The 21229-nt window shown below is 39.9% G+C and overlaps 1 protein-coding gene across 15 annotated transcripts in view; it reads left to right on the top strand.

The window, feature by feature from the left end:
• csde1 (cold shock domain containing E1, RNA-binding) overlaps positions 1 to 21229 on the top strand; it is an 87961-nt gene that overhangs the window by 36621 nt on the left and 30111 nt on the right. For 7 of the 15 annotated variants that reach the window (XM_048611872.1, XM_048611866.1, XM_048611870.1 and 4 more), the window contains 7 exons: positions 5965 to 6062; positions 11404 to 11485; positions 12334 to 12462; positions 13941 to 14066; positions 15095 to 15307; positions 15602 to 15742; positions 16844 to 17008. In XM_048611872.1, coding sequence (XP_048467829.1) covers positions 5965 to 6062; positions 11404 to 11485; positions 12334 to 12462; positions 13941 to 14066; positions 15095 to 15307; positions 15602 to 15742; positions 16844 to 17008 — 954 coding nt within the window. Of the gene's footprint in view, positions 1 to 5964; positions 6063 to 11403; positions 11486 to 12333; positions 12463 to 13940; positions 14067 to 15094; positions 15308 to 15601; positions 15743 to 16843; positions 17009 to 20912; positions 20925 to 21229 lie in introns of all 15 variants that reach the window. The other 8 variants (XM_048611875.1, XM_048611869.1, XM_048611868.1 and 5 more) reach the window with 2 other exon arrangements.

Genomic DNA, 21229 nt, shown 5'->3' with positions numbered 1-21229 from the left:
GCTCCTCTGATGCTGCTTAGCCTGCTGTGTTCATCCAGCTCTACACCTTGTTATCTCAGAATCTTCAGCATCTGCAGTTCCTACTATCTCCCACCATTTCCTTGTTCCCCCAGATTTAATACTCCTCCTCCTGCTCTATGGGGCTAACATTTATTTCAGCTACTCTTTCCCTTTCTTGATTTGTTTCTTACTCCTTCTAATTTGGCTTGTTAAATTTAATCGTCCTTTGCTGTTTTTTTTAAATTTCCCCAATCATTAGGCCTACTGATCTTTGCATCATTGTATCCCACTTTTTTGATGTTGTTCACTTCTTTCATTAACCTTCAGTAATCTAAACAATAAATGTATTATCCTTCCCTGTTTTATCCTCAATGGAGTATGTTTTAGTTTTTTTTTTGGAGACCTCTGAAATATCCCTTAAATGTCTGCTGTTACTGCTTTACTTAATGTTTTAACCTATTTTCCAAGCCTTTGGAACCAGTTCTATCTTCATACTCGTGTAATTGCCTGTATGCAAGCTTGAGGCACTGGTTTCAGACCTGAGTTTGTTGCCCTTAACCTGAGTGTGAAATTCTGCGTGTTAAGATAACTCTGCCTTGGATGATTCTTTATTACGTGATCATTAATTCCTGCACATTTCACATTACTGCGTCCCTTGTTGGTTTCAGAACTTGTACAGGTTTTACCATGAGAACTAGGGATGCAAAGTGAGTACTGACATGCCATTGGCATCCACATCCATCAGCAAGCAAAAGAAAGCATGCTGTTGCCCTGACCCACTGTCACATTGTCTATGACACTAAAAATGGTCTGATCTCTCTAACTTTTCAACTCCTGCAAGATGTCTGTACACAGTTACTTGGAAGGTAGATATACTTTAACACAGCAACTCCAGCTCTGTTTTTTATGCAGCTTGAGAATAACGTTTTAGCATGCTTCACCTGGAACCTTCAGTAATCTAAACAATAAATGTATTAGAATTTGAGATGTTGTTCTCCTCTTCCTGCTGCTTCACCAATAATAGGTGATTAGGTCCATCTTTACATGGAAATCATAACACTATGTGGAAGCAATGTGATGATAGTGTGTTGCATGCTTGTGAAATAAGTAGTTCGTGCAGCTCCTTGAGCCTGCTTTGCTTTGTTTGGTAAAGTTTCAATTTTTTTTGTTTCAAATTCTTCTCCTCTGCTACCTCCCCTACTCTCTTCCCACCACACCCCCATCCCCACACTTAACCCTGTTTTCTCATGTGACAAGAATCAATCCTTCATAGTCTTAGAAGTATAGAATGCTCCCCCCTGTCATCTGGGATATGATGGTATGGCGTTCTAGAGCAGGATGCTTTTATTTGCAGTGTATTTATTCACCTCTTGCAGTGGCAAGGGGTTAGAGAAGGAACTGGGTACAAATTTAATCTTGGCAACAGGTGGTGGTCACCTGGCTGGAGATGTCTTGTTAGCCCTGTGTTGCTTTTCAAGAGTTAAATGCCCTTCTCTGGGAAATATCAGATTTTCCTCTGGATTTAAGGATGTCCATGAGCCTCCTGTCCTCGGCTTAATTGGGGAAGAGGGGTAGGGTACCCATGCTGCACCACCTCTCCCTCCAAACATGCCTTTACAGGGAGCTTTAAATTCTGTCCTACATATTTCCTTGTGATGTCAAATACTTGCGTTATTCTGGTACAATGCAGTTGATCAGAGTGAAAGAGTATTGAATTTGGCAGATTATGTCCAGTTAGTGTATCTCCGGGAAACTCTGAATGTAATGTGCATTTGGAGGTGTTTTAAGGGTGCTCATCCTTCATTCCTGTCCCATATACTGATCCTGTGGATGAACTGCTCCAGTTACTGAGGTTCAAGGTTGTGAGATAGCCTTGAACTTCTGTCTCCTGTGGACATGTTCCTTGTCCCCAAAGTAAGTCCCTATACCACTGTTAAAGATTTGGAAGGCCTAGTGTACAGAAATGGAACAGAACTGTGCTGCTCTCTGTACATTGAAGCTTCATTGGCATTGTGACCATTAGGATTAGAAAGTGTAGTCTGCCGTCACTTAACTGAGTGCTCTAGTAATAGCAAATATTTTTGCTTGTCTATATTCTAAAAGCCCCCTAGCATCCTGGTAGTGATATTAAAATGAGACTGTTTTTAAAAAAAAAAAGTACATAAAAAAAAAAAAAATTTAAAAAAAAAAGGATAACATTATTTGAAATCTCTTATTCCTTTCTTGTGGAATGATTTAATTTTGTTCAGTCAGTGCTAAGGAGTTGTACATTTTGTTATCCCATTTGTCTGTGACACTTCAAAACTTTAGTTCCAAGGGGATTTGGCAGCTAGTGCTCTGTGACAATGTTGAATAAGTTGTTAAATGCAGTTATTCGTTTTGTAGAATTTAAAATAGAAACATAGGCCCATCAGGTCTCCTCTGTTGTCCAGTGTGATCATGGCTGATCAATGCAGTACTCTGTTCCTGCTTTTTTCTTTTACCCCATATCCTTTTGATCCTTAGTCCTTAGAACTATATATCTTTCTCAAAGGTCTTCAATGTTTTGGTCTTAACAGATTCCTGTGGCAGAAACTTCCACGTGGTTACCACCTTGCGGGAAGAAATTCCTCCTCATCTGCCCTAAAAAGGCTTATCCTTAGACACAAGCCCCTGGTTCAGGACTTGTGGTCGTTGAGAACATCCTTCCTACAACTGCCCTGTCAGAATTTTAAGTTTCATGAAATTCCTCTCTCCTAAACTCCAATGAATATATTCCTTACTGATCAGTGTCTCCCTGTACATCAAGTCCACCATCCCAAGAATTGGTCTGTAAACTTTCTTTGCACTCCCTCAATTGGTGGAATATGTACCCTTTAAGGAAACCAAAACCACGCACATTATTTTAGATGTGGTTTTCACAATGCCCTGTACGGTTGCAGCAAACCATTTCCGCTCCTCTATTCTAATCTCCTCACTGAAGGCCAACACAACACACAAGGCTCTTTTACTAGGCTTACTGGTATCTAGCCACAAGTACAAGAGACCTGCCTTTGTTATTTATGTTCACAATGTGGTTTTGTGGTCTTGTAGATCTTGAAATTTCTTGAGCCTTTTACTTTGGGTGGACCAAAAGTCCTGCTAATCTAGTCTTTAGCAGCTGTCTTACCCACGTGAAGTTTTCCTGCGGAGAGACAAATACAAAATAACTTGCTTTTTATTGAATCATGATTAATCTGGACATTTTAAACTGTTGCTTGAAGGTATATGGTTTATTTGAGGATTTATAATTTGAGTTCCCTGATGGTAAGGAGCCCGGTGTTCAAGGGGAATGCCTTCCCATCTGAACACTGCATTATTTCTGGCAGCTTTTGGAGGTTTCTCCCCTTCTCCTGGGCTAAAGGGCACGATCTGGTTTGGCTGGGCAAGCTGAGAGCTCGGTTCGTGACAGACGACAACACCTCCCAGTCGCGAACCACTTCAACTCCCCCTCCCATTCCCTGAACGACACGTCCATCCTGGGCCTCCTCCAGTGTCACAACGATGCCACCCAGAAACTGGAGGAGCAGCATCTCCATTCCACCTTAGAATTCTACAACCCAGTGGTCTTAATGTGGACATTTACTAGCTTCAAAATCTCCCCACCCTGACCTCATCCCAAGACCAGCGCCCACTCTTATCCCTCCCTCCCTTTGACCTGCCAGTCTTCTCTCCCATCTATCTGCTGCACTATCCACCTTCTATCACTGCCCCTCTCCTCTTTATTTCAGAGCCCCCTTCCCCTACCCCCATTTCTGAAGGGTCCAGACCTGAAACGTCAGCTTTCATGCTCCTCTGATGCTGCTTGGCCTGCTAGTTCCTCCAGCTCCACACCACCTTTATCTGAGAGAGAAGAGGAATCCTTGCAGACAGCATCAGTCTTGTTTTCTTGTGCTTTTTCTTTACCTAGGTGGGTGGGTGAGATTTTCCCAGACATCATGTAAACTTATGGAAATTAACTTCGAATTGAATGGTGCAGATGCATCTTTCCTCTTTAATCTGCATCTGTGGTGTATGGGGGATTGCACTCTGCCAATACTGAGTCATTGGTTACTTGACCATTTGTTTTTATTAGTTTTCTTATCTCTTTATTGCTTTGGCAGACTACTGCCAGTCTTTTCCCTTACTTTAGCTAAATGGCAGTAATATTTGCCTTCGAGGTACTATCTTGCCCTTGACCTGAATTAACATCTTTCCTCCTTACTAGTTTGCTTTTGAGACATAATATTTTAAGGGAAATGGTTATCTTCTAAAGTTTGTAAAATGATTAGTGTTCACAGTAAGCCCAAGTATATATGGGAAACTGAGGAATTTTTTTAACTGTATAGCTACAGAATGTTGACTCTGGTTAATGCCTCTTTCTGCACAGCTGTTTTTTCTTATTTGAACATTTGCATGTTGGATATATTTGGTAGTTTGTTGTAATTGGCCTTGTTAATCATGGAACAATTATCCAACCCACTTATCCTCAATCCTGTGTAAGCACCTTACTGTGCATACCAGCTTGTAGCAGTCCACAGCAGCAAAAGATTTGGAGATCTATTTGGCTGCATCGGTTTCATGCAGTGACTGAAGGTAATAAGTCTGTTTGGACTCAAGTTCTGCTTAAACTTTTTTTGTCCTTGTTTATTTAAAAATAAAGCTTGAACTGCTGTATGTACTCTGGGAATTTAAGTTTGAATGAAGCAAAAAAAAACTTTACTAATGAGACTGTCTGCCTGAAAACAGTTGAGTGACTTCTTATCTGAATTGCACAGTTTGCTTTGTAATCTTCATGAAATTCACGAAGTCTGTTGTGCTGTTTTGGTGATTTGTGATATGGATGGTGAGAAGTTATCTATATTTTAAAAACAACTGTTTCAGCAGTGACAGATGCACTCTTTAGTTCAGATGCTATATAGTGCTTTTTTGATGTGGATGAGGGAAAGGATATTTTTGAGGTGTTCCTGGCTCACTTGAGAGAAGTGATCATTACTGTTGTCCATTTAAATCTTTTTTTTTGAAGGTTCCTAATACCTCTATCAGTTGAATAGCTGAACTCTATTGACAGTAGAAGTGCAACGTTTGTTTGGAGACCAGTTTTGAATTGTCTGTTCTCAGTTGGGCAACAGGTGGGGTGCTATTTTGGACCCTAGACTTGGGGGAAGTGATTCTGATTCCCTTTTTCTGACTTGTTTCAGACAGCTAATGGGTATTGGTTTTTGCTGCTAACTTGAATGCAGATGTGAAGATAAACAATATAGTTGCCATCCTCAGCCATGTACAAACTTGTTTGTTTCGCACCTATTTTAAAATCTAACTTTGCAAGATGGTAAAATACTAAACGTTATCCTGTACTCAATTTCCACTGCAGTGTTCCAAATCTGAAGCATTGTGACTTTTAAAAGTAGATTCCTACTTATGCAACTCAAATTAGCTTTTCTATCTTATTTCCCCTGGCTAGCTAGAGGGATGTTGTATTGTTTCATGGAGAAGCCATCGAAATGGTTTTAAAGTTGGGCACCTAGGGCAGAATTGAATTGCAACATGCAGTTTATGCAGCAGGACCTATTTGGTATTTTTATATACAATTTTTAAAAAGGTTAAAAAATTTACAGTATGTGCTGCAGAGGTTTCTATGGCTGCAAGTTGTGAATTTGACCAGTATATGTACTACTGTCAATCTGTTAAATCATTGTAAGGCTAACATTCAAAAATGATTTAGGATTATATGAATAATTATACACTGTCTCCAACTGCACCAGTTATATTCGGCTCTCATGGCATGTAAATTATCTTTTAGAAACTTGGCATTTCTGCTCTTTAGCTTTAAACATATTTTAGCAGGAAGCTGGTGGTACATTACTGGACACGCAGATTTAAAGGAAGATTGTACAGTTAAGTGCAATAAAATATTAAAGAAGGTAAACTATATTTAAAAGCTAACATTTTTGTTTGATGGTTTAGGAAGTATTTTATCTGACATACACACCTGAAGATGTTGATGGAAATGTCCAACTTGAAACAGGAGATAAAGTTTCTTTCTCCATGGAAACAAACAAACAGTATGTATGGCTGCCTTTGTTAATTCTTGGTGTACCATGCTTTGTACCATTTTGCTTCACAATAAAACAGTTCTAAGGCCTGATGAAACTATTTATCTGAATAGATGACACATTTTTTGGGCATGCTAGCAAATTAGCTGAAGCTCTTAGGGACCAAGTAATTAAACTAAACTGCACTGTCCAGCAGTAGCATGCTAGCAAAATTTACCTTGGCAAAATCCACATTTAAATTCTGTACCAAATATCTTTTGAAGCTGGCTAATCTTGTTTATCGGTGAGGGCATTTTAAAATTTCTGACATTTTAAACACAGTTGCCCCTCTTGTACAAATTGACATTTTTTCTTCTAAACTACTGGCTCTTGTCTGTCATGTTTAGGCACTTCTGTACTACAGCAATGTCCAATTTGTTTAAAAACATTACTTTTGATTAGAAAGATGACTCCCTGACATTTTGAAGAGTTCGTGAGCGCTGTGTACGTAATTAATTTGATGACTTGACCGTTACGCATCTTTTTAAATAACAAAATATTCACAGCAGGTGCTGGTGTTGCAATTTGAAGATCTAAATTCACTGAGGTTGATTAGTTGGAAGTTACCAATTCTTTTATCTATAGTGGTTGCTTTCCTCCAAGGAGGTGATAACCCTCCAGTCCAGAAAAACTGAAGAGTGAATTTGGAATTAACAATGCTTAGTTGAGCCTGAACCTGAAACGTCTCTAGTTCACTTATCCGGTTTGTGCTTGTGTTAACCTGATTTCAACCAGGGGAGTCTACAGTACTGCTGCTGTTGACTCTTTCTTAAATCTGCTGGCTGAGCACTACTGGAAGCATATGCACATGTTAATGGGAATGAGATGGAATAATCTGAGATCCAAACTGATATCAGGATTGGGGAGTTATTGCTTGATGTATCATAAAAGTAACAAATGTGACCATTGACTAAAACTTAAACTAAGTTCACCCTGCCATCGAGCAGGTGAATTTGCATCAATACCCTTCATGAAAATGTTTGTGCTAACATTAAGCTTTGAGACAATCCCAACCTCGAATTATTTTATTTTCTTTGCTCCATTTTGTCAGTCTGAAATGTTGTTACTTCATGCTCCAAATCACTCCCAGTAGGTTTTCTGTTCTGATTTGCACCTGTCAATATAATTGGTATCAATTTGTAGCAATCTTCATTTAGGTACAGCATTTTCACTAGAGCTCTAGATGCCCCTCCAAAAGCTACCAGCTTGGCTTTCAACTTTCAGCACTGCCTTCACCTGCCTTTATGGCAAAAGTATCATGTTGGTGCCCTCAAATTGTACTTCTCCAAACCCCTGAGAAGCATTATCTTTTTTTAATGTTGTTATTATTCTCTTCAAGATGGTTCTGTTTTTCTGACTCGACATTTCCAATTTCTGTGTGGATTTGCAAACAAAGGTTTGCGGTCACCCATATGTTTCTGGGATAATGTGAAACTATCACTCCAAACTGTCACCTTTTTTAGGAACCTTTGATTTCTGGAAGGGCCTTGATACATAAAGGAATATTGTTTTTAAATTCATCCATTGACCCAAGACAGGTCCTTTCAAACAATGCTTCAGTTATGGGCAATTTAATATTTCAATGAATACAGTAAAAGTCAGTGCAATCATGTTCATTTAAGCTAAACTCACTGGCCTCCTTGTGGCACATGGCTTCAAAAAATTGAGTCTCCAGTTTATGATGCTATAGAAACTAGTAACTTTTAAAAGAAACTTGAACTTTTAAGCAATATTTGAAAGGTTGACACAACAAAAGTGCATTTTAAGACTTACTGTAACACCAAACTAAAATTACTTGAGTAACTACTTTTATTCCGGTAACATTATAATTTTAAACTTAAAAATATATTTCCTGAATGCACTTTATGTCCTTTTTTTTTAAGTAGACATTCAGTTCTCCTTGAATAGGTGATTCAAGTGATTATTGGCTCATTGTTTTACTTCTTCTGTTCTTTTCCTTTCCAAACCTGATAAGACTTCTCCAAATTGAGACTTTTCCCTTTTGGAGGCTCCTCCTCTAGCACAAATGAGGCATTTTCTTCCAGCTTCATTTTTAACACTCATTGGTCTTTCTAATCTGAGCGCTTAAACTCAGTTGTGTTCCTGTGCAATTGAACCACAGAGATCTTGTGCTTTTGCACAGAGTTTCCTGGAATATCTTAAAAACCTGCCTATCCCCATTGGGATATGAATTACTTTAGCTTTGTATCCAGGTTAAAAAATTGATTGCTCCTTAACCTTAACCCTTTCTTCTTGGAGTTAAATTGATAGATTGTGAGCAGAAATGTTTAGCACCTTGCTGGTAAAATATTTCAACCTCTGGCTATCAAACCACCCAGGCTTGCTGGCCAGTCAGAACTGATCACGTGAACCCTTTGATTTAACTTTAAGGATAGTGTCAAAATGACTTTTTAAAAAACTTGATCATTGTGTTTTTTTTAAAGTTCTGGCCAAATGGTCCCCCAGAACAAAAATGGGTTTTCTCCTAAATTTGGACATCATGATGTTAGTAAAGCATTTGAATTGCCAAAACCTGTGGTTTCCAGTGACTAAAATGCAGACCAATGGAATTTTATTTTGAAGCTGTTTTGCTAAATGTGACCTAAAATTCTTGTAATGCTAATCCAAAATAACAGACCATTTAGCATTATAGTATTAATATCTTTACTTGGTTTGCTATTTAGGGCAGTAGTAAACCAATCAGAAGTTTGTGCTTAATTTTGTGACTACTTTATCTGTCAGGAAATTACTGCACACTTGTTCAAAGAAAAAAATCAACATCCAGCAAAATGCAGAGATAACAAGGTGCAGAGCTGGATGAACACAGCAGGCCAAGCAGCATCAGAGGAGTAGGAAGGCTGATGTTTCGGGCCTAGACCCTTCAGAAATGGGGGAGGGGAAGGGGGTTCTGAAATAAATAGGGAGAGAGGAGAAGATAGGTGGAGAGGAGACACAGGTCAAAGAGGTGGGGATGGAGCCAGTAGAGGTGAGTGTAGGTGGGGAGTTAGGGAGGGGATAGGTCAGTCTAGGGAGGACTGACAGGTCAAGGGGTGGCATGAGGTTAGTAGGTAGGAGATGGGGGTGGGGCTTGAGGTGGGAGGAAGGACAGGTTAAGGAGGCGGGGACGTGCTGGACTGGTTTTGGGATGCGGTAGGCGGAGGGGAGATTTTGAAGCTTGTGAAGTCCACATTGATACCATTGGGCTGCAGGGTTCCCAAGTGGAATGAGTTGCTGTTCCTGCAACCTTCGGGTGGCATCGTTGTGGCACTGCAGGAGGCCCAGGATGGACATGTCGTCTGAGGAATGGGAGGGGGAGTTGAAATGGTTCACGACTGGGAGGTGCAGTCGTTTAGTGTGAACCGAGCGTAGGTGTTTTGCAAAGCGGTCCCCAAGCCTCCGCTTGGTTTCCCCGATTTGTAGAGGAGGCCACAATGGGAACAGCGGATGCAGTATACCACGTTAACAGATGTGTAGATGAACATCTGCTTGATGTGGAAAGTCTTCTTGGGGCCTGGGATGGGGGTGAGGGGGGAGGTGTAGGGGCAGGTGTAGCACTTGCTGCGGTTGCAGGGAAAAGTGCCGGGTGTGGTGGTGGAGGGGAGTGTGGAGCAGACAAGGGAGACCCAGAGAGTGGTCCAGTCCCTATACACCTGCATTCCCCATACAGATGGCCTAAAGGCCCTCCGCTTCTTCCTGTCCCGCAGGCCCGACCAGTCCCCCTCCGCTGACACCCTCATTCGCTTAGCCGAACTCATCCTCACCCTCAACAACTTCTCTTTCAATTCCTCCCATTTCCTACAGACAAAGGGGTGGCTATGGGTACCCGCATGGGCCCAAGCTATGCCTGCCTCTTCGTAGCTTATGTGGAACAATCCCTCTTCCGTACTTACACTGGCCCTAAACCCCACCTCTTCCTCCATTACATCGATGACTGTATCGGCGCTGCCTAGTGCTCCCACGAGGAGCTCGAACAGTTCATCCACTTCAACACCTTCCACCCCAACCTTAAGCTCACCTGGACCATCTCCAATACCTCTCTCTCCTTCCTGGACCCCTCTGTCTCCATCTCTGGCAACCACCTAGAAACCGATATCCATTTCAAGCCCACTGACTCCCACAGCTACCTAGAATACACCTCCTCCCACCCACCTTCCTGCAAAAATGCCATCTCCTATTCCCAATTCCTTTGCCTCCGCCGCATCTGCTCCCAGGATGAGGTGTTCCACTCCCAACATCTCAGATGTCCTCATTTTTCAAGGACCACAACTCTACATCGGGGAAACCAAGCGGAGGCTTGGGGAGCGCTTTGCAGAACACCTATGCTCGGTTCGCACTAAACAACTGCACCTCCCAGTCGTGAACCATTTCAACTCCCCTCCCATTCCTCAGACGACATGTCCATCCTGGGCCTCCTGCAGTGCCACAACGATGCCCAAAGGTTGCAGGAACAGCAACTCATTCCCCTTTGATACCATTGGGCTGCAGGGTTCCCATGTGGATTTCACAAGCTTCAAAATCTCCCCTCCCCCTACCACATCCCAAAACCAGCCCAGCTTGTCCCCACCTCCCTAACCTGTCCTTCCTCCCACCTATCCCCTCCCCCCACCCCAAGCCCCACCCCCATCTCCTGCCTACTAACCTCATCCCGCCCCCTTGACCTGTCTGTCCTCCCTAGACTGACCTATCTCCTCCCTACCTCCCCACCTATACTCACCTTTACTGGCTCCATCCCTGCCTCTTCGACCTGTTTGTTTCCTCTCCACCTATCTTCTCCTCTATCCATCTTCTATCCGCCTCCCCCTCTCTCCCTATTTATTTCAGAACCCCCTTCCCTTCCCTTTCCCTCCTTCCCTCATTTCTGAAGAAGGGTCTAGGCCCGAAACGTCAGCCTTCCTGCTCCTCTGCTACTTGGCCTGCAGTGTTCATCCAGCTCTACGCCTTGTTATCTCAGATTCGCCAGTTTCTGCAGTTCCTGCTATCTCATCCAGCAAAATGCATTTTGTTCTTGATTATCTTAAATGCATGGTAAACTTCATTAATTAGCCAGAAATTACTGATAATTTTGAGCATGTTGTAAGTGTCTTCACAATCGAGGTTTACTTTTCGACTTGGTCCTTCTACTGTTCCTTCAAAAATTGATTCTAAAAAGTGTCCATTATTTTAATATTTGCCAGTGTCTGCAGGATGGTCATAAATTGTTTTACACAGTTTTACTTTTGCCTATTGCACTTGTGCTAGTGGACTGTTAGTCATGCTACTGTATATCTGCTTGGGTGCTCTGTGACTAACTGTACATGCTTTTATTTCTTAGTACTGGTGCTGTAAATGCTCACAACATTGTACTGGTGAAGAAGAAACAGGGTCGGTGTCAAGGTGTAGTTTGTGCCATGAAGGTATGTGTCTACTTTAGAAGATCCATTATCTTGAGGTAGTAACAGTTGATAGCTGGAAAGCTGATAAACCTTCATTGGAATGAAGATGAGGGTTTGACCATATTTTATTTAAAATTAGTTGTGTAATAGTGGTGGAATTTGAGTTGATTATAGATTTCAAAGTGAAGGTGCATGGTCAGTTGAACTTTTAAAATTTGCAGAATCATAACCTCTTAAATTAACACAACTGGAAATCTGAGATTGCTGGAGAAAAGAAAGCCTGGCAGCATCTGTTGAGAGAAAAAGTTAATGTTTCAAGTCCAGTGACACTTTGTCAGATCCTCTCATCTGCTTCTCAATTTCTCTGCCTTGCTGTTTTGAGAAACTCATCTTGCTGAATTGAGGTAGAGTTCTAAATGTTCTAGTTCTGAGTTAATAGCGTAGCTTTACATTAGGCACTAATTATGTGCCTTCCTGATCTTGACTTGGACTGTGTTATCAGAATTATGAACTTTGTGCCAGCCCCAACCATCAGTCTTCTGGACTCTGAAAGAAATATGATCATCTGTGCCAAAGAAGTGACTAGAATTGTCATGTCATTAAATTTATATTTAAAAAAAAAACTAATTTCTTAATCTGATCTAATTTGGAAAATTGGATGTCAATAATGGTGTGTAGTTGGTACAAAAAGATAGCATGTTTTGTTAAGCCTTGTTTTTAAAGTTTATTTCAGATCTGAGTGTCTCCATTAGGAATATTACACCTTTCATCAATTCAGTGTTCTACTTGGGCCTTAAATTACCTGCATAGATGTAGAAATATATCTTGTATATCAAATAATTATGTTAACTGTTCATTGATCTTTAAAGGAAGCATTTGGATTCATTGAACGAGGTGACCTTGTAAAAGAGATCTTCTTCCACTATAGTGAATTCAAGGGAAATTTGGAGACCTTGCAGCCAGGCGATGATGTGGAATTTACTATTAAAGAAAGAAATGTAAGCAATATAACGTCCAGTGGGGACACAAGTAATCTAATTAGTTTGAAGACGTATAAATGTGAGGAAGGCAAGAAGCTGAGCAACTTCATATATTTGTGGTATCTTCTGCAATAGCACTTAATTGTATCCACATAGCTGAGTTTGACAATGTCCAAGATTTGAACGAATGATCTTGCAGGACATAAGTTTCTCTTATCTGAACTGGGTTGTTGATACCTGGAGAATATTTTAAGGTGTTCTGATGTACCTTCTAACTCTCAAATGTGGTTGAGGCTATAGAAGTATAATACTGAACAGTACATTACAACTGCTTCAATCCTTAGACTCGCAGGACCCAGTGAGTCTTCGTCTACAGCTGAACAGTTTATTGAGGGGTTAGCATTCTTTCCCTTCTGTTGAGAGTTAGAGAGGTTGCAATGGTATGAAATGACTGCACAGTTTGAACAATTGAACTTAGTTGTGTGCACAATTGCAGGCAACTAACTTTTATTTTTGAGAATGTGAACCTGCTTAGAATTGCTAATGTTCCTCAGGGCAGTCACTTCAAAATTTTGTTTTCAGTTTTATGCTGTCAAAGAACAAGTTTAAACTAGTGATAAAATGTGAATATCTGACTTGTGATATCCATACTTTACATTTCAATACGTATCCGGTTTTCTTTTGGAGCTGCTAAATATAAAGATTTTGTTACAGGCCCTTTATTCTACAACCAAATTTTTATTTATTGCATATCTGGCTTCTGTTTTCAGCTGTTGGGGAGTGAGTTTACAAGAATGACTTATTCCCCTGCACCTTTTTCTTTCAAATCTGGCAGCATAGTCATGTATGTCTGACCACCATGTGCAAGAATAATAGTGACCATTTGGCTAGTGGAAAACACCACCCTGTGTTGATGTAGGTTGGAGTTGTACATGGAGACACTGAAATCCTCATCCTAGACGCTGAAGGGATTGCCTGGGAAACTGTATGTTCCTTTTGGAAAGCCCGGAACCGCCAATATCCATTAAACTTGGAAACTCAGATTGAGTAACTATTTTACTTAACTCTAACTTTTGTTCTAATTTTAAATTAAGTCCACAGTTTAACTTCAAAATAACTATTACACTGATGCCATACTGACCTCTTGCATCCCCCAAACTACACCATTGTGACCATTTAACACCATAAGACCCTGATGCTCTGCTGAGAGCATCACCATGTCTGTTATAAAAGTACTTAACAGAATGGAAGTATATCTCTGCATTTCTGAGGGAGACATGGGCAAAATTTCCTTTAAGAAACCTGGAGCTCCCTCCTTTGGTTTTTAAAAAAAAAACAAAAAAATTAGGGCCTGAGTGGCGAGTGGCAAGCGGCACAAGATTCATCAGAAAATCTGAAGCTATATTTTGTTTTTGACTAGGAAATTTCTAAATAGCTGATTTAATGAAAACCTACAAGCATGCAGTCCAGTAACTGTGTGCCTGCTTTCTCTCTAGGGAAAAGAAGTTGCCACTGAAGTGAAACTGTTACCCCAAGGAACTGTTATATTTGAAGATGTTAGTATTGAACAATTTGATGGAACTGTCACCAAAGTTATTCCAAAAGTATCCAGTAAAACCCAGGTAAATAGCCTACTGCAGACTTTGTACGTGGTTATTAGAAAGATGTGTAAAGTTCTGTCAACAATGTTACATTTTTTTGCTTGAGAATTTGACTATTTTGCATGCAGATTGAATAATCTGCAAGAACAATTATTCCTGTCCAGTGGCAGAAGATTGACCAATTGGTCATTTTGCCAGTATCTGCATTGATCATAAAACATGCTGTAAAGTAATGGACAAACCCATAGTGGGAATTTTACACAGCATGGTTAAATTTTCTATTTTAAATTGTGCTTGAGTTGCATGGACACAAGTTAGAAAGAGGTTAGACATTGAAGAATTCCTATTAAAAATTCAAAGTCTGAATGATATTGAATATTAAATCAAGCAAACATGCTTAATGATCTTGAATGTGTACCTATTCAATGATTAAGCAATCAGTCTAAAATTAATCATGACTATTGCTTTTGTAGCAGTCTTACTGGCTGTTATTAGTTTGACTTGACTATTGAGTTTGTTGGGTATTTAATGTTAGTTATAGCAAATGGGAGCTTTGGTTTGGCTGTTACCAAGTTGTACATAAATCATTCAATGGTCGCTTAAGATGGTTCTGGTGTAACCATTTAGATTTTGAGTACTGCACTCTGGGAACCATGTAACTGAAATTACATCGCTTATTTAATGCTTGGTATCCTTGACTAAACAGGAGTCACCTCTCAATGGCTAATGCTATTCTGGGATGGGAAGTGTGCACAATTCTTTGAGTCAGGATCTTGCACTATTTATCTGATTAATTAAAGAGCCATTTAGCAAAAGCAGGTGAATCATGCAGAAAGAATCAGTGCATCAGTGTTTTACATGTGACATGCAGGTTGAGTAAACTGAAACATCGGTGCTTCTATTATTGACATACCACTTTAGGTGGAGAAGAACCTTCATTGTCATTTTGGACTAGCATTGGAAAGGGTTTGATTTTGCCTTGGAGCTTGGACTTCTGGAAATTCTGATTTCAAAGTTGTATGATTCATAATCTTGCTGCTTATTTGTAGACTGACCCCTTGCCAGGACGTATCAAGGTAAACTTTGCCATTTCCAAAGAACTTCCCTTTGGAGATAAGGACACACGATCTAAAGTGACACTCTTAGAAGGTGACCATGTAAGGTTTAATATCTCCACTGATCGACGTGATAAACTGGAACGTGCTACAAATATTGAAATTCTAACAGATTCTTTTGAGTTGACTGGAGAAACCAGAGAAATGGTAAGCTGGTTGTCTTTAACCTTTTTTTTTAAAATAACTGGATGTAACAGTGCCTTGCTCAGATGTGACTAAATCTTGATGACTTTCCAGTCATTAGTAATTTCAGAAAATGATACAAGGCTGTTAAGGTTCACATGACAGATGTGGAAGTAAGGGTGGGAGTAAAGAATATGGCTCGGAGGATAATGCTTATTAATGAATGACTAAAGGTGCCTAAAGATCAGTGAAAAATCTGCATTTCTGAATTTGTTTTCCTGCAGATTTATAAATAATTCTTTTTTTAATCTTTTTTAGGGTGTGATTGCTGCCATGAGAGATGGGTTTGGTTTCATTAAATGTGTAGATCGCGATGCTCGAATGTTCTTCCACTTTAGTGAGATCATGGATTGTCTTCAGCTTCACATCTCAGATGAAGTTGAGTTCACAGTTGTCCCTGTAAGTCTTTCAATTTATGTAACTTAAATTTATCCAATTTATGTTAAATTCTTTAAATGTCAGCTTTCCAAATTACTAAGCAAGTTCAGAAATGGGGCCTCTGGCCCATTGCTGTCTCCTGGGGTAGACTACAGTTGGCTTTTCCTGAGGAAAAAATTAAATTTTCCATGTGCAGTGCATTAGCTTAGCTGCAGTTGGTCATTGACAGTCAATGAATTCAGCCAGGACCTAGAAACAGCAATTAAACCAACTTGTGTTTTTGTTTGAAGGCACCTTGGGTGTGGTGTATGTATTTTTGATTCACTTGAACACAGACAGTTTCACTTCTGAAAGTGCTGTATTCCCTCCTGAAATGTCAACTAATATTGGTGCTCGGTCCTGAAGTAGAGCTTGAATCCACAATATGGCTAACTCAGTGAATGCTACCAACTGAACCATGTTGGTTGTTAATTAGACGTGAAGGGTATTCTGTGTGGAGTTGGTGGGGAAAAGAAAGTAAAGTAAATAAAAGTTTGAAATATGATTTCATGACATCATCCACACTGGATAATTCAGCTAGCACCATATGTGACATTAATATATAGATTTTTAATGTTTATAGACTCAAGTGATTTCAGGGTTCTTGCATACACAACTTGAGCTTTGGTTGAAAATGTAAATCTTGTAATCAACTGTTTGTGCTAATTTAGTGGAGTGGAAAAGAGACTTTTGTGGACAGGATATGCTGAGGAATATGGAGTTGCAGAGGAAAATTTCTCAAAGTTACAACTTTGATAACATTTAACCATGAAAATGACTAACATTTATGGCAAACAATACTAGTGCATATTAGTTTGAGTGCAACTCCCACAATCTTATTACTTAGTCATAAATTGAATACGGATGAATGAATTGAGGACCAGTTTTCTAAACTAGCAAGATGACTGCTCATCAAATTGCTTCTCAAATTTCAAATATCTTCTGAATGTCATAACATTGAGTGAGTGAAAACAATACTAAGCAATATAGATGAATCTGTGTCAGCAAGACTTGCCTTGGCAGCATTTCTGTGGTGTATTAGCTTTACTAATCTAATTAAAATTGCTTATTCTCCTTCAAAAGGATGTACTTTCAGCCCAGAGGAACCATGCAATTCGTATTAAAAAACTTCCAAAAGGAACAGTGTCCTTTCACACACAATCTGAGCAACGTTACTTTGGAATGGTGGAGAAAGAAGCTACTGGTTCAATATCTAAATCTACTAGCCCAGCCAAGGGTAAAGAAAAGGTAATTTAAAGTCAGCAACATAAATCATCCAAGCCTGAAGATGACTAAAATTTTGTTTAATATAAACTTAATAGACCCTTCCCAAATCCTTTTTGACTTTGACTGCATTTTAAAAACTAGCTCAAGAAATTTTGTGGAGTTAATTTCACTAGGTCCTATTGTAACTCAACAACCTGTTCAATTTTCTCAAATCAGACTTGTCTCTGAATTGATACAGGAGTATTGTACTTGGTTTAGAAATGCCAGCTGTTATGTGCAGTAACACTCCATTTCTAGTATCACTTCCAAAGAATGGATAAAAGGTGAGAGTTTGATGTTCTCAAGGTGAATGGGGTGTTGGGAGTGTAGATAAAAGCTGCTCCTCTGGCAAAATGACTCAGTAACCAGAAATTTTAAGTTTAAAGTCATTGTCTAAGGATGACAGGAGGAGAGAAAGACATGAGTTGTTAGGATCTGGAATCTTCTACTTGAAAAGGTGGTTAGAATATTTATGAAATAAACTTCAGAGTTGAACAGATCCTTGAGTATAAGGATCTTAGGTTGACACTTCATTTTTATATTTTAAAAAGTCTGGGATTAACTGTGTGATGGGCTGATTTTGTATTTTTATGATTCTATAAAAGACTGCCTTTGAGTTGTATTAGAATAACTCATTGTGTGGGGCCTGAATGTCATAATACTGATATACCTACTTAGAGCCACAATTCTTTAACTTCAATCATGTTTTTAATTCTGTGCATTAATGGGCTATTGGAATGAATTAGCAGCCTGTTTTCCAAGTGGGAGGTATGACGATTTAATGGCTGTCTGATGCAATCCTTACACTTCAGGAAGTTATTCTCAGGCTTCAAACTAAGGAGCAGTGCCTTGGGTGTATGTTACCAAGCTAGTAATTGGAGGCCTGGCCAGATGGGGATGAACATTCAGATCCCACCGCAGTGTTATGAATCTGAATTCAATAAATAATGCAAGGTTACTGTTGACTGCAAGAACCCATCTGATTCATTTTAAGGCCCTTAGGGGAGAACATTTGTCTTTACACTAGTCTGTTTTATGTGATTCCAAATCTGCTCTTTAAAATGAGCTATTAAATCATTTGATTAAAGGCAAAGAAAGTAATAAATACTGATAATGTCAGCACCACCTCTATCTTGTGAATGCGTCTTTGCCGAGGAAATAGTTGTCAGGCTGCAGGACTCAAACTTAGAATGTCCCAGTGTGTGCTGACAAACCAGCTTTAATCTTTTTTTCTTCCTAAGACTATATCCTACTCAATTCGCAAGGCTATGTCCCCATGTCTAAAAACAAGCGTGGTCCCACTTCTCAGCAAATTCTCACCTCCCACTTTATCAATCTCCCCAGTGCAAATCACTGGTATCTAGTTTTGACAATTCTCGCTCTCCCAGGCTTTCATTGCGTTCCCAGCTTCTCTGCAAAGAGCACTTCAGCTGTACGTTGTTAGTTAACAAACACTTCCTACCTGGATTCACCACTTCTGCTACCATAACCGTTACTGCCCAGTCCAAAAGTTGCAATCTTCTGCTTTTTAACTGGGCTTTTGTGCTTTTTTTGTTGTTGTTCCCTACCTGATCTGTCTCCTTTTCATGCCATTCTCTACTGCAAAGGCATGCTGCAATTTAAAAATGGCAATTTTAATCCTAACCGTATCCAATCTCTGAAGCTTCAATGGAGCAAACTTAAGTGTAGCATATGCAGCCTCTCATACTTCCAGGCACGCACCAGAAAAATCAGGGCTTACTGAGAATTGGAGCTCCTAGCCCCCAAGGCATTGTCGTGCAGAAATACTAGCTGGAGTCCACCTCAAATTTTTAGTATGTCTTTTCAAGCACCATGCTAATTTGTTCTTGCTGCATCCTTGTATTTCCTAGCTGAAAGGAGTACGTGGCCTCTTTAATATCCATCACTGTTGCTTTAAAATAGATTAAAAGCATATAATAACCTGGGATTACTGCAGTTTTTGCCTCCAGTAGGTAAAACCCTAACTTCTGAACATGATGTTTTAAATGGTCTTTTGGTGTATAGGATAATAACCTGTCTGCTACTCCATGGTGTGGCTTAGAATATATGCTTGTGCTATGACAAACTATTACCTTGAATTTATTTGTTTCAGGTCAAAATGTCATCCTTTCAAATCTTAACTGAAGAAATGACAAGGCTGAAATTTAGAGATGGAAGGAAGTGAGGCATTTATAGAGTAATTGTTATTCATTCGTGGCATGTGGGCATTATTGGCTAACCCTTTTTTTTAATTGCTGTAAGTGCTAAGGGTCCATATGCTCTCATGCAGAGTCTGGAGTCCCACGTAGGCCAGACTAGGTAAGGATGGCAGATTGGCTTCCCTAAAGAGGTTTTTTTTGTCTTAAGTGACAGCTGGCAGTGGTTATGTGGTCACTGGGCTAGCTTTTTAGTCAAGGTTTTTGACATTTTACATTTCACCATCTGCCATGGCAGGATTTGAACCAACGTTCCTAGGATGACCTCTAGAAATCAGGAGCCAAAAGGTCAGTAACATTACTAGTACACCATCCTCCCTGTTTGGTATGATACCCTAATGATTGAGAGAGATGGACAGGGTAGATAGTCAAGAGTCCAGGAAATACTAGGGGACATAAGTTTTTAAATTTGTGGGGAGATGGTTTAGAGATGTACAAAGCAGGTTTTTTAAGACAGGGTGGTAGGTACCTGGAATACCCTACTCGGAGGTGGTAGAATCGGATCCGATGGCAGCATTTTGAGGCATTTAGACAGCTATTTGAACAGGCAGGGAATAAAGGAATACAGATTATGTGCAGGCAGATGGAATTAGTTTAGAATGGCATTGTGTTCCCTACAATGTTGGGCTGAAGAGCTTGTTCCTGTGTTGTACTGTTGTGATTGGGGCTCATTGATGTTTGAGTGTTAATTTGAATATTATTTTGTCCTTCCATTCTTGTCTGTACCATTGTACTGGTTGACTTTCTTTTGCCACTTGACTCTGTCAGAGTGGCTTGCAGTGACTGGGCTATGGAAAGCCATTGAACTGAGTTTCTTTGGATGCAGGATTGGGAAAACATTAAGTGGCTGGAACAAGCTTCTGGTCTTAATCTCAGGTCTGAAGTTTCTCTTTTTTTAAATTCTGAAGTGAATCACCTTAAGGTACTGGTTTAGTAACTTGAGGTGATCTTGTGGACTGAGTGCTGCTTTGGACATTGAAAGAAGCTAGCTTTTGATCAGAACGGTCTGGTACTCGGCTGAAATCCATTGAAATTAATCCAGCAGAAGCCTTGCTTCCTCCTCCCACCCCCACCCCTGAACTAATCAGAATGTCCTCTATTACGGTAAGAGACAAGGTTCTTAATTTCTCTGCTCCTGCTGGACCCTCACTCCTCCAAATGAAGCTGAGGATTTGGAGCTGGTATCTTTTTTGATCCATGTAGAGTATCTGCTTTGTGATCATTGCAACAAAACTGTATTTGAAAGAAAACTATGCTAAAAGTGATAATGGGCTGGTATTAGCTTGACCAACATTTTGATGGGATAACAAGGTGTACAGCTAGATGAACACAGCAGGCCAAGCAACATCAGAGGAGTAGGAAAGCTGACGTTTCTAGTAGACCTGAAACGTCAGCTTTCTTGCTCCTCTGATGCTGCTTGGCCTGCAGTGTTCATGCAGCTCTACACCTTGTTATTTCAGATTCTCCAGCATCTGCAGTTCCTACTATCTCAACATCTTGATGGTCCTTGGTTAGCATTCTGTCTTACACATACAGTGCAAAAACATGTACATGTATTGAAAGTCTCTTGACAGTGCTTAAAAACTGCAACCATATGCTCACCGTCCTTTTTTTAGCTCCAGTTCTCAAACTCTTAAATTTTCCTTTTTTCTCTTCTATTTTCCTTCCAGAAAAAAGAAAAGGTATGAAAATACTCTTAAATCAAATTTCAGTTCAGTAAGATGCATGGTGCTACTGATCACTGAGTGCATTTAGGCTGAAGCCTTGGTTGCTTTGCAGGTGGCAGATGGGATTTTGGCATGGTTTGAGTAGCGACTTACTATTGAATCCTGTTTTGAAAATGTCAAATTTGAGTTAATGGGCATTTACAGACTTCTACATGAATTGTAGAGGCATACTGTGAATAGTTGACTTGAGTTCCTAATTTGGTTTGTTGTTTTTCTTAAGTGCATGATGTGATATTTGTGGATCTTATTCTGCCAAACTA

Source organism: Rhincodon typus, chromosome 25 (assembly GCF_021869965.1).
Source record: "Rhincodon typus isolate 14 chromosome 25, sRhiTyp1.1, whole genome shotgun sequence".
NCBI classification, from domain to species: Eukaryota; Metazoa; Chordata; class Chondrichthyes; order Orectolobiformes; family Rhincodontidae; genus Rhincodon; species Rhincodon typus.
This window is presented reverse-complemented; position numbering and strand designations above follow the sequence as displayed.